The sequence below is a fragment of the Petromyzon marinus genome, chromosome 79 (assembly GCF_048934315.1).
Source record: "Petromyzon marinus isolate PM22_M1 ecotype Great Lakes invasive population chromosome 79, UKy_Petmar_22M1.pri1.0, whole genome shotgun sequence".
Lineage (NCBI taxonomy): Eukaryota > Metazoa > Chordata > Hyperoartia > Petromyzontiformes > Petromyzontidae > Petromyzon > Petromyzon marinus.
Window position 1 is genome coordinate 19,533,102 of NC_133745.1, and position 14,379 is coordinate 19,547,480.

The 14,379-nt window shown below is 49.7% G+C and overlaps 1 protein-coding gene across 1 annotated transcript in view; it reads right to left on the bottom strand.

The window, feature by feature from the left end:
- Positions 1-14,379, bottom strand: part of LOC116938096 (unconventional myosin-Va-like) — a 96,351-nt gene that overhangs the window by 80,736 nt on the left and 1,236 nt on the right. Inside the window, exons 2-3 of the mRNA XM_076056970.1 lie at positions 11,913-11,990; positions 10,880-11,078 (exon numbers count right to left, since the gene is read on the bottom strand). Coding sequence (XP_075913085.1) covers positions 10,880-11,078; positions 11,913-11,990 — 277 coding nt within the window. The remainder of the gene's footprint in view (positions 1-10,879; positions 11,079-11,912; positions 11,991-14,379) is intronic.

Sequence of the window (14,379 nt, forward strand, 5' to 3'; positions counted from 1 at the left end):
TAGATCAGTCTCTAGGGGTATCACACTTGTAGGTAGATCAGTCTCTAGGGGTATCACACTTGTAGGTAGATCAGTCTCTAGGGTGATCACACTTGTAGCTAGATCAGTCTCTAGAGGGATCACGCTTGTAGCTAGATCAGTCTCTAGGGTGTTCACACTTGTAGGTGGATCAGTCTCTAGGGGTATCATACTTGTAGGTAGATCAGTCTCTAGGGGTATCACACTTGTAGGTAGATCAGTCTCTAGGGGTATCACACTTGTAGGTAGATCAGTCTCTAGGGGTATCACACTTGTAGGTAGATCAGTCTCTAGGGGTATCACACTTGTAGGTAGATCAGTCTCTAGGGGTATCACACTTGTAGGTAGATCAGTCTCTAGGGGTATCACACTTGTAGGTAGATCAGTCTCTAGGGGTATCACACTTGTAGGTAGATCAGTCTCTAGGGGTATCACACTTGTATGTAGATCAGTCTCTAGGGGTATCACACTTGTATGTAGATCAGTCTCTAGGGGTATCACACTTGTAGGTAGATCAGTCTCTAGGGGTATCACACTTGTATGTAGATCAGTCTCTAGGGGTATCACACTTGTAGGTAGATCAGTCTCTATGATCACACTTGTAGGTAGATCAGTCTCTAGGGGTATCACACTTGTAGGTAGATCAGTCACTAGGGTGATCACACTTGTAGATAGACCAGTCTCTAGGGTTATCACATTTGTAGGTAGATCAGTCTCTAGGGGTATCACACTTGTAGGTAGATCAGTCTTTAGCAAGATCACACTTGTAGGGAGATCAGTCTCTATGATCACACTTGTAGGTAGATCAGTCTTTAGGGGTATCACACTTCTAGGTAGATCAGTCTCTAGGGGTATCACACTTGTAGGTAGATCAGTCTCTAGGGGTATCACACTTGTAGGTAGATCAGTCACTAGGGGTATCACACTTGTAGGTAGATCAGTCTCTATGATCACACTTGTAGGTAGATCAGTCTCTAGGGGTATCACACTTGTAGGTAGACCAGTCACTAGGGGTATCACACTTGTAGGTAGATCAGTCTCTAGGGGTATCACACTTGTAGGTAGATCAGTCTCTAGGGTGATTACACTTGTAGGTAGATCAGTCACTAGGGGTATCACACTTGTAGGTAGATCAGTCTCTAGGGGTATCACACTTGTAGGTAGATCAGTCTCTAGGGTGATCACACTTGTAGGTAGATCAGTCTCTAGGGTGATCACACTTGTAGGTAGATCAGTCTCTAAGGGTATCACACTTGTAGGTAGATCAGTCTCTAGGGGTATCACACTTGTAGGTAGATCAGTTTCTAGGGGTATCACACTTGTAGCTAGACCAGTCTCTAGGGGTATCACACTTGTAGGTAGATCAGTCTCTAGGGGTATCACACTTGTAGGTAGATCAGTCTCTAGGGGTATCACACTTCTAGGTAGATCAGTCTCTATGATCACACTTGTAGGTAGATCAGTCTCTAGGGGTATCACACTTGTAGGTAGATCAGTCTCTAGGGGTATCACACTTGTAGGTAGATCAGTCTCTAGGGGTATCACACTTGTAGGTAGATCAGTCTCTAGGGGTATCACACTTGTAGGTAGATCAGTCTCTAGGGGTATCACACTTGTAGGTAGATCAGTCTCTAGGGGTATCACACTTGTAGGTAGATCAGTCTCTAGGGGTATCACACTTGTAGGTAGATCAGTCTCTAGGGGTATCACACTTGTAGGTAGATCAGTCTCTAGGGGTATCACACTTGTAGGTAGATCAGTCTCTAGGGGTATCACACTTGTAGGTAGATCAGTCTCTAGGGGTATCACACTTGTAGGTAGATCAGTCTCTAGGGGTATCACACTTGTAGGTAGATCAGTCACTAGGGGTGTCACACTTGTAGGTAGATCAGTCTCTAGGGGTATCACACTTGTAGGTAGATCAGTCACTAGGGGTGTCACACTTGTAGGTAGATCAGTCACTAGGGGTATCACACTTGTAGGTAGATCAGTCTCTCGGGGTATCACACTTGTAGGTAGATCAGTCTCTAGGGGTATCACACTTGTAGGTAGATCAGTCTTTATGGGTATCATACTTGTAGGTAGATCAGTATCTAGGGGTATCACACTTGTAGGTAGATCAGTCTCTATGATCACACTTGTAGGTAGACCAGTCTCTATGATCACACTTGTAGCTAGATCAGTCTCTAGGGGTATCACACTTCTAGGTAGATCAGTCTAGGGGTATCACACTTGTAGGTAGACCAGTCTCTAGGGGTATCACACTTGTAGGTAGATCAGTCTCTAGGGGTATCACTCTTGTAGGTAGATCAGTCTCTAGGGGGATCACATTTGTAGGTAGATCAGTCTCTAGGGAGATCACACTTGTAGCTAGATCAGTCTCTAGGGGTATCACACTTGTAGGTAGATCAGTCTCTAGGGGTATCACACTTGTAGGTAGATCAGTCACTAGGGGTATCACACTTGTAGGTAGATCAGTCTCTAGGGGTATCACACTTGTAGCTAGATCAGTCTCTAGGGGTAGCACACTTGTAGGTAGATCAGTCTCTAGGGGGACTTGTAGGTAGATCAGTCTCTAGGGGTATCACACTTGTAGCTAGATCAGTCTCTAGGGGTATCACACTTGTAGGTAGATCAGTCTCTAGGGGTATCACACTTGTAGATAGATCAGTCTCTAGGGGTATCACACTTGTAGCTAGATCAGTCTCTAGGGGTATCACACTTGTAGGTAGATCAGTCTCTATGATCACACCTGCAGCTAGACCAGTCTCTATGATCACACTTGTAGCTAGATCAGTCTCTATGATCACACTTGTAGCTAGACCAGTCTCTATGATCACACTTGTAGCTAGACCAGTCTCTAGGGGTATCACACTTGTAGGTAGATCAGTCTCTATGATCACACTTGCAGCTAGATCAGTCTCTAGGGGTATCACACATGTAGCTAGACCAGTCTCTAGGGGTATCACACTTGTAGCTAGACCAGTCTCTATGATCACACCTGCAGCTAGACCAGTCTCTATGATCACACCTGTAGCTAGACCAGTCTCTATGATCACACCTGTAGCTAGACCAGTCTCTATGATCACACCTGTAGCTAGACCAGTCTCTAGGGGTATCACACTTGTAGGTAGATCAGTCTCTATGATCACACTTGCAGCTAGATCAGTCTCTAGGGGTATCACACATGTAGCTAGACCAGTCTCTAGGGGTATAACACTTGTAGCTAGACCAGTCTCTATGATCACACCTGCAGCTAGACCAGTCTCTATGATCACACCTGTAGCTAGACCAGTCTCTATGATCACACCTGTAGCTAGACCAGTCTCTATGATCACACCTGTAGCTAGACCAGTCTCTATGATCACACTTGTAGCTAGACCAGTCTCTATGATCACACTTGTAGCTAGATCAGTCTCTATGATCACACTTGTAGCTAGACCAGTCTCTATGATCACACTTGCAGCTAGACCAGTCTCTAGGGGTATCACACTTGTAGCTAGACCAGTCTCTATGATCACACTTGCAGCTAGACCAGTCTCTAGGGGTATCACACTTGTAGCTAGACCAGTCTCTATGATCACACCTGCAGCTAGACCAGTCTCTATGATCACACCTGTAGCTAGACCAGTCTCTATGATCACACCTGTAGCTAGACCAGTCTCTATGATCACACCTGTAGCTAGACCAGTCTCTATGATCACACTTGCAGCTAGACCAGTCTCTATGATCACACTTGTAGCTAGACCAGTCACTAGGGGTATCACACTTGTAGCTAGACCAGTCACTAGGGGTATCACACTTGTAGCTAGATCAGTCTCTAGGGGTATCACACCTGTAGCTAGACCAGTCTCTAGGGGTATCACACTTGTAGCTAGACCAGTCACTAGGGGTATCACACTTGTAGCTAGATCAGTCTCTAGGGGTATCACACTTGTAGCTAGATCAGTCTCTATGATCACACCTGTAGCTAGACCAGTCTCTAGGGGTATCACACCTGTAGCTAGACCAGTCTCTATGATCACACCTGTAGCTAGACCAGTCTCTATGATCACACCTGCAGCTAGATCAGTCTCTATGATCACACTTGTAGGTAGATCAGTCTCTAGGGGTATCACACTTGTAGGTAGATCAGTCTCTAGGAGTATCACACTTGTAGGTAGACCAGTCTCTATGATCACACCTGCAGCTAGACCAGTCTCTATGATCACGCCTGTAGCTAGACCAGTCTCTATGATCACACTTCTAGCTAGACCAGTCTCTAGGGGTATCACACTTGTAGGTAGATCAGTCTCTAGGGGTATCACGCTTGCAGCTAGATCAGTCTCTAGGGGTATCACACTTGTAGCTAGATCAGTCTCTATGATCACACTTGTAGCTAGACCAGTCTCTATGATTACACTTGTAGCTAGACCAGTCTCTATGATCACACTTGTAGCTAGATCAGTCTCTATGATCACACTTCTAGCTAGACCAGTCTCTATGATCACACCTGTAGCTAGACCAGTCTCTATGATCACACCTGTAGCTAGACCAGTCTCTATGATCACACCTGCAGATAGACCAGTCTCTATGATCACACCTGTAGCTAGACCAGTCTCTATGATCACACCTGCAGCTAGACCAGTCTCTATGATCACACTTGCAGCTAGACCAGTCTCTATGATCACACCTGTAGCTAGACCAGTCTCTATGATCACACCTGCAGCTAGACCAGTCTCTATGATCACACCTGTAGCTAGACCAGTCTCTATGATCACACCTGTAGCTAGACCAGTCTCTATGATCACACCTGCAGCTAGACCAGTCTCTATGATCACACCTGCAGCTAGACCAGTCTCTATGATCACACCTGTAGCTAGACCAGTCTCTATGATCACACCTGTAGCTAGACCAGTCTCTATGATCACACCTGTAGCTAGACCAGTCTCTAGGGGTATCACACTTGTAGGTAGATCAGTCTCTAGGGGTATCACGCTTGCAGCTAGATCAGTCTCTAGGGGTATCACACTTGTAGCTAGATCAGTCTCTATGATCACACTTGTAGCTAGACCAGTCTCTATGATCACACTTGTATCTAGACCAGTCTCTATGATCACACTTGTAGCTAGATCAGTCTCTATGATCACACTTCTAGCTAGACCAGTCTCTATGATCACACCTGTAGCTAGACCAGTCTCTATGAACACACCTGTAGCTAGACCAGTCTCTATGATCACACCTGCAGCTAGACCAGTCTCTATGATCACACCTGTAGCTAGACCAGTCTCTATGATCACACTTGTAGCTAGATCAGTCTCTATGATCACACTTCTAGCTAGACCAGTCTCTATAATCACACCTGTAGCTAGACCAGTCTCTATGAACACACCTGTAGCTAGACCAGTCTCTATGATCACACCTGCAGCTAGACCAGTCTCTATGATCACACCTGTAGCTAGACCAGTCTCTATGATCACACCTGCAGCTAGACCAGTCTCTATGATCACACTTGCAGCTAGACCAGTCTCTATGATCACACCTGTAGCTAGACCAGTCTCTATGATCACACCTGCAGCTAGACCAGTCTCTATGATCACACCTGTAGCTAGACCAGTCTCTATGATCACACCTGTAGCTAGACCAGTCTCTATGATCACACCTGCAGCTAGACCAGTCTCTATGATCACACCTGCAGCTAGACCAGTCTCTATGATCACACCTGTAGCTAGACCAGTCTCTATGATCACACCTGTAGCTAGACCAGTCTCTATGATCACACCTGTAGCTAGACCAGTCTCTAGGGGTATCACACTTGTAGGTAGATCAGTCTCTAGGGGTATCACGCTTGCAGCTAGATCAGTCTCTAGGGGTATCACACTTGTAGCTAGATCAGTCTCTATGATCACACTTGTAGCTAGACCAGTCTCTATGATCACACTTGTAGCTAGACCAGTCTCTATGATCACACTTGTAGCTAGATCAGTCTCTATGATCACACTTCTAGCTAGACCAGTCTCTATGATCACACCTGTAGCTAGACCAGTCTCTATGAACACACCTGTAGCTAGACCAGTCTCTATGATCACACCTGCAGCTAGACCAGTCTCTATGATCACACCTGTAGCTAGACCAGTCTCTATGATCACACCTGCAGCTAGACCAGTCTCTATGATCACACTTGTAGCTAGACCAGTCTCTATGATCACACTTGTAGCTAGACCAGTCTCTATGATCACACCTGTAGCTAGACCAGTCTCTATGATCACACCTGTAGCTAGACCAGTCTCTATGATCACACCTGTAGCTAGATCAGTGTCTATGATCACACCTGTAGCTAGACCAGTCTCTATGATCACACTTGTAGCTAGACCAGTCTCTATGATCACACTTGTAGCTAGACCAGTCTCTATGATCACACTTGCAGCTAGACCAGTCTCTAGGGGTATCACACTTGTAGCTAGACCAGTCTCTATGATCACACTTGCAGCTAGACCAGTCTCTAGGGGTATCACACTTGTAGCTAGATCAGTCTCTATGATCACACTTGTAGCTAGACCAGTCTCTATGATCACACTTGCAGCTAGACCAGTCACTAGGGGTATCACACTTGTAGCTAGATCAGTCTCTATGATCACACTTGTAGCTAGACCAGTCTCTATGATCACACCTGTAGCTAGACCAGTCTCTATGATCACACCTGTAGCTAGACCAGTCTCTATGATCACACCTGTAGCTAGATCAGTGTCTATGATCACACCTGTAGCTAGACCAGTCTCTATGATCACACTTGTAGCTAGACCAGTCTCTATGATCACACTTGTAGCTAGACCAGTCTCTATGATCACACTTGCAGCTAGACCAGTCTCTAGGGGTATCACACTTGTAGCTAGACCAGTCTCTATGATCACACTTGCAGCTAGACCAGTCTCTAGGGGTATCACACTTGTAGCTAGATCAGTCTCTATGATCACACTTGTAGCTAGACCAGTCTCTATGATCACACTTGCAGCTAGACCAGTCACTAGGGGTATCACACTTGTAGCTAGACCAGTCTCTATGATCACACTTGCAGCTAGACCAGTCTCTAGGGGTATCACACTTGTAGCTAGATCAGTCTCTATGATCACACTTGTAGCTAGACCAGTCTCTATGATCACACTTGCAGCTAGACCAGTCACTAGGGGTATCACACTTGTAGCTAGATCAGTCTCTATGATCACACTTGTAGCTAGACCAGTCTCTATGATCACACTTGTAGCTAGATCAGTCTCTAGGGTGATCACACTTGTAGATAGACCAGTCACTAGGGGTATCACACTTGTAGGTAGATCAGTCTCTATGATCACACTTGCAGCTAGACCAGTCACTAGGGGTATCACACTTGTAGCTAGATCAGTCTCTATGATCACTCCTGCAGCTAGACCAGTCTCTATGATCACACCTGTAGCTAGACCAGTCTCTATGATCACACCTGCAGCTAGACCAGTCTCTATGATCACACCTGTAGCTAGACCAGTCTCTATGATCACACCTGCAGCTAGACCAGTCTCTATGATCACACCTGCAGCTAGACCAGTCTCTAGGGGTATCACGCTTGCAGCTAGATCAGTCTCTATGATCACACTTGTAGCTAGACCAGTCTCTATGATCACACCTGTAGCTAGATCAGTCTCTATGATCACACCTGTAGCTAGACCAGTCTCTATTATCACACCTGCAGCTAGACCAGTCTCTATGATCACACCTGTAGCTAGACCAGTCTCTATGATCACACTTGTAGCTAGACCAGTCTCTATGATCACACTTGTAGGTAGACCAGTCTCTATGATCACACTTGTAGCTAGATCAGTCTCTAGGGGTATCACACTTGTAGGTAGACCAGTCTCTATGATCACACCTGTAGCTAGACCAGTCTCTATGATCACACCTGCAGCTAGACCAGTCTCTAGGGGTATCACGCTTGCAGCTAGATCAGTCTCTATGATCACACTTGTAGCTAGACCAGTCTCTATGATCACACTTGTAGCTAGATCAGTCTCTAGGGGTATCACACCTGTAGCTAGACCAGTCTCTATGATCACACCTGTAGCTAGACCAGTCTCTATGATCACACCTGTAGCTAGATCAGTCTCTATGATCACACTTGTAGCTAGACCAGTCTCTATGATCACACTTGCAGCTAGACCAGTCTCTATGATCACACCTGTAGCTAGACCAGTCTCTATGATCACACCTGTAGCTAGACCAGTCTCTATGATCACACTTGCAGCTAGACCAGTCTCTATGATCACACCTGTAGCTAGACCAGTCTCTATGATCACACCTGCAGCTAGACCAGTCTCTATGATCACACCTGCAGCTAGACCAGTCTCTATGATCACACCTGCAGCTAGACCAGTCTCTATGATCACACCTGTAGCTAGACCAGTCTCTATGATCACACCTGCAGCTAGACCAGTCTCTATGATCACACCTGTAGCTAGACCAGTCTCTATGATCACACCTGCAGCTAGACCAGTCTCTATGATCACACCTGCAGCTAGACCAGTCTCTATGATCACACCTGTAGCTAGACCAGTCTCTATGATCACACCTGCAGCTAGACCAGTCTCTAGGGGTATCACACTTGTAGCTAGACCAGTCTCTATGATCACACCTGTAGCTAGACCAGTCTCTATGATCACACTTGCAGCTAGATCAGTCTCTATGATCACACCTGCAGCTAGACCAGTCTCTATGATCACACTTGTAGCTAGACCAGTCTCTATGATCACACCTGTAGCTAGACCAGTCTCTATGATCACACTTGTAGCTAGACCAGTCTCTATGATCACACCTGCAGCTAGACCAGTCTCTATGATCACACCTGCAGCTAAACCAGTCTCTATGATCACACCTGCAGCTAGACCAGTCTCTATGATCACACCTGCAGCTAGACCAGTCTCTAGGGGTATCACACTTGTAGCTAGACCAGTCTCTATGATCACACTTGCAGCTAGACCAGTCTCTAGGGGTATCACACTTGTAGGTAGATCAGTCTCTAGGGGTATCACACTTGTAGGTAGATCAGTCTCTAGGGGTATCACACCTGTAGCTAGACCAGTCTCTAGGGGTATCACGCTTGCAGCTAGATCAGTCTCTATGATCACACTTGTAGCTAGACCAGTCTCTATGATCACACCTGTAGCTAGACCAGTCTCTATGATCACACCTGTAGCTAGACCAGTCTCTATGATCACACCTATAGCTAGACCAGTCTCTATGATCACACTTGTAGGTAGATCAGTCTCTATGATCACACTTGTAGCTAGATCAGTCTCTATGATCACACCTGCAGCTAGACCAGTCTCTATGATCACACCTGCAGCTAGACCAGTCTCTATGATCACACCTGTAGCTACACCAGTCTCTAGGGGTATCACACCTGTAGCTAGACCAGTCTCTATGATCACACCTGTAGCTAGACCAGTCTCTAGGGGTATCACACTTGTAGCTAGACCAGTCTCTATGATCACACCTGTAGCTAGACCAGTCTCTAGGGGTATCACACTTGTAGCTAGACCAGTCTCTATGATCACACCTGCAGCTAGACCAGTCTCTATGATCACACCTGCAGCTAGACCAGTCTCTATGATCACACTTGCAGCTAGACCAGTCTCTAGGGGTATCACACTTGTAGGTAGATCAGTCTCTAGGGGTATCACACTTGTAGCTAGACCAGTCTCTATGATCACACTTGCAGCTAGACCAGTCTCTAGGGGTATCACACTTGTAGGTAGATCAGTCTCTAGGGGTATCACACTTGTAGCTAGACCAGTCTCTATGATCACACCTGCAGCTAGACCAGTCTCTATGATCACACCTGCAGCTAGACCAGTCTCTATGATCACACTTGCAGCTAGACCAGTCTCTAGGGATATCACACTTGTAGGTAGATCAGTCTCTAGGGGTATCACGCTTGCAGCTAGATCAGTCTCTAGGGGTATCACACTTGTAGCTAGACCAGTCTCTATGATCACACTTCTAGCTAGATCAGTCTCTATGATCACACTTGTAGCTAGACCAGTCTCTAGGGGTATCACACTTGTAGCTAGATCAGTCACTAGGGGTATCACACTTGCAGCTAGACCAGTCTCTATGATCACACCTGCAGCTAGACCAGTCTCTATGATCACACTTGTAGGTAGATCAGTCTCTAGGGGTATCACGCTTGCAGCTAGATCAGTCTCTAGGGGTATCACACTTGTAGCTAGATCAGTCACTAGGGGTATCACACTTGTAGGTAGATCAGTCACTAGGGGTATCACACTTGTAGGTAGACCAGTCACTAGGGGTATCACACTTGTAGGTAGATCAGTCTCTAGGGGTATCACGCTTGCAGCTAGACCAGTCTCTATGATCACACCTGCAGCTAGACCAGTCTCTATGATCACACCTGTAGCTAGACCAGTCTCTATGATCACACCTGCAGCTAGACCAGTCTCTAGGGGTATCACACTTGTAGCTAGATCAGTCTCTAGGGGTATCACACTTGTAGCTAGATCAGTCTCTAGGGGTATCACACTTGTAGCTAGATCAGTCTCTAGGGGTATCACACTTGTAGCTAGACCAGTCTCTAGGGGTATCACACTTGTAGCTAGATCAGTCTCTATGATCACACTTCTAGCTAGATCAGTCTCTATGATCACACCTGTAGCTAGACCAGTCTCTATGATCACACCTGCAGCTAGACCAGTCTCTAGGGGTATCACGCTTGCAGCTAGATCAGTCTCTAGGGGTATCACACTTCTAGCTAGATCAGTCTCTATGATCACACCTGCAGCTAGACCAGTCTCTATGATCACACCTGCAGCTAGACCAGCCTCTGGGGGGACCGTACCAGGTTCTCGTTGGTGAGCCGTGTGACCTCGTGCTGTAGCCCGGCCTCAATCCGGGCCTCCGGCGGCAGCTGCAGGTTCTGTGCCAGCAGCTGCCGCTGGTGCTGGCCGGCCTCCCGCTCCCGCCGCAGCTCCTCCCGCACGGCGTCGAGGGTCACCTCGGCGCCCCTCCGCGTCGCCTGCAGCTGGGACTCCAGCAGCCTGGACGGGGAGGGGGCGCGTGGTGGAGTGTGGCGGGTTAGGGAGGGGGGTGGTGTAGCGGGAAGGGAGGGGGGGGTGGTGTAGCGGGAGGGGGGGGGTGGTGTAGTGGGAAGGGAGGGGGGGGGTGGTGTAGCGGGAGGGGGGGGGTGGTGTAGTGGGAGGGGGGTGGTGTAGCGGGAGGGGGGTGGTGTAGTGGGGGGGGGGGGTGATGTAGTGGGGGGGGGGTGGAGGTGTAGTGGGAGGGGGGGGTGATGTAGTGGGAGGGGGGGGGTGGTGTAGTGGGAGGGGGGGGTGGTGTAGTGGGAGGGGGGTGTAGTGGGGGGGGGTGGTGTAGTGGGAGGGGGGTGATGTAGTGGGGGGGGGGTGGTGTAGTGGGAGGGGGGGGGTGGTGTAGTGGGAGGGGGGTGATGTAGTGGGGGGGGGGTGGTGTAGTGGGAGGGGGGTGATGTAGTGGGGGGGGGGTGGTGTAGTGGGAGGGGGGTGATGTAGTGGGGGGGGGGTGGTGTAGTGGGAGGGGGGTGATGTAGTGGGGGGGGGTGGTGTAGTGGGAGGGGGGTGATGTAGTGGGGGGGGGTGGTGTAGTGGGGGGGGGGGTGTAGTGGGGGGGGGGTGTAGTGGGGGGGGGGGTGGTGTAGTGGGGGGGGGGTGGTGTAGTGGGGGGGGGGGTGATGTAGTGGGGGGTGGTGGTGGAGGTGGTGGTGGAGGAGGTGGAGGAGGTGGAGGAGGTGAAGGTGGACGAGGTGGAGGAGGTGGAGGAGCATGTGGAGGAGGAGGTGGAGGAGGTGGAGGAGGAGGCCCTTGGGCAGCGCTGGATGGCGCCCTGCAGACTGTCACCTGTGGGCCTGCTTCAGGCTCTGGTAGGCGAGGGAGCGGTCCCCCTCCTCGCTGAGCGCCGTCCACTCACGCTCCTCCCTACGTCACACCACCAGCAGTGTCACACCAGCAGCAGTGTCACACCCAGAGCGTCACACCCAGAGCGTCACACCCAGAGCGTCACACCCAGAGCGTCACACCACCAGCAGCGTCACACCCAGAGCGTCACACCCAGAGCGTCACACCCAGAGCGTCACACCCAGAGCGTCACACCACCAGCAGCGTCACACCCAGAGCGTCACACCCAGAGCGTCACACCACCAGCAGCGTCACACCACCAGCAGTGTCACACCAGCAGCAGTGTCACACCCAGAGCATCACACGCAGAGCGTAACACCCAGAGCGTCACACCCAGAGCATCACACGCAGAGCGTCACACCATCAGCAGCGTCACACCAGCAGCAGTGTCACACCAGCAGTGTCACACCAGCAGCAGTGTCACACCCAGAGCGTCACACCCAGAGCGTCACACCCAGAGCGTCACACCCAGAGCGTCACACCAGCAGCAGCGTCACACCCAGAGCGTCACACCAGCAGCAGTGTCACACCCAGAGCGTCACACCACCAGCAGCGTCACACCCAGAGCATCACACCCAGAGCATCACACCCAGAGCATCACAACAGCAGCAGCGTCACACCCAGAGCATCACACCCAGAGCGTCACACCCAGAGCGTCACACCAGCAGCAGCGTCACACCCAGAGCGTCACACCAGCAGCAGTGTCACACCCAGAGCGTCACACCACCAGCAGCGTCACACCCAGAGCATCACACCCAGAGCATCACACCCAGAGCATCACAACAGCAGCAGCGTCACACCCAGAGCATCACACCCAGAGCGTCACACCCAGAGCGTCACACCAGCAGCAGCGTCACACCCAGAGCGTCACACCAGCAGCAGTGTCACACCAGCAGTGTCACACCAGCAGCAGTGTCACACCAGGAGTGTCACACCAGCAGTGTCACACCAGCAGTGTCACACCAGCAGCAGTGTCACACCACCAGCAGTGTCACACCACCAGCAGTGTCACACCAGCAGCAGTGTCACACCACCAGCAGTGTCACACCAGGAGTGTCACACCAGCAGTGTCACACCACCAGCAGTGTCACACCAGCAGCGTCACACCAGCAGTGTCACACCACCAGCAGCGTCACACCAGCAGTGTCACACCAGCAGCAGCGTCACACCAGCAGTGTCACACCAGCAGCAGTGTCACACCCAGAGCGTCACACCACCAGCAGCGTCACACCACCAGCAGTGTCACACCAGCAGTGTCACACCACCAGCAGTGTCACACCACCAGCAGTGTCACACCAGCAGCAGTGTCACACCAGCAGCAGTGTCACACCACCAGCAATGTTACACCACCAGCAGCGTCACACCAGCAGCAATGTCACACCACCAGTGTCACACCAGCAGTGTCACACCACCAGCAGCATCACACCCAGAGTGTCACACCAGCAGCAGTGTCACACCACCTGCAGTGTCACACCACCAGCAGTGTCACACCACCAGCAGTGTCACACCAGCAGCAGTGTCACACCAGCAGTGTCACACCACCAGCAGTGTCACACCAGCAGTGTCACACCACCTGCAGTGTCACACCAGCAGCAGTGTCACACCACCAGCAGTGTCACACCAGCAGCAGTGTCACACCAGCAGTGTCACACCAGCAGTGTCACACCAGCAGCAGTGTCACACCACGAGTGTCACACCAGCAGCAGTGTCACACCACCAGCAGTGTCACACCACCAGCATCACACCAGCAGCATCACACCACCAGCAGTGTCACACCAGCAGCAGTGTCACACCACCAGCAGTGTCACACCACCAGCAGTGTCACACCAGCAGCCTCACACCACCAGCAGTGTCACACCACCCGCAGTGTCACACCAGCAGCAGTGTGTATGAGTGAGTGTATGAGTGAGTGTATGAGTGAGTGAGTGTATGAGTGAGTGAGTGTATGAGTGTATGAGTGAGTGAGTGTATGAGTGAGTGTATGAGTGAGTGAGTGTATGAGTGAGTGTATGAGTGTATGAGTGAGTGTATGAGTGAGTGTATGAGTGAGTGAATATATGAGTGAGTGAGTGTATGAGTGAGTGTATGAGTGAGTGAGTGTATGAGTGAGTGTATGAGTGAGTGAGTGTATGAGTGAGTGTATGAGTGTATGAGTGAGTGTATGAGTGAGTGTATGAGTGAGTGAGTGTATGAGTGAGTGAGTGTATGAGTGTATGAGTGAGTGAGTGTATGAGTGAGTGTATGAGTGAGTGAGTGTATGAGTGAGTGTATGAGTGAGTGTATGAGTGAGTGTATGAGTGGGTGAGTGAGTGTATTAGTGAGTGAGTGTATGAGTGAGTGTATGAGTGAGTGTATGAGTGAGTGAGTGTATGAGTGAGTGTATGAGTGTATGAGTGAGTGTATGAGTGAG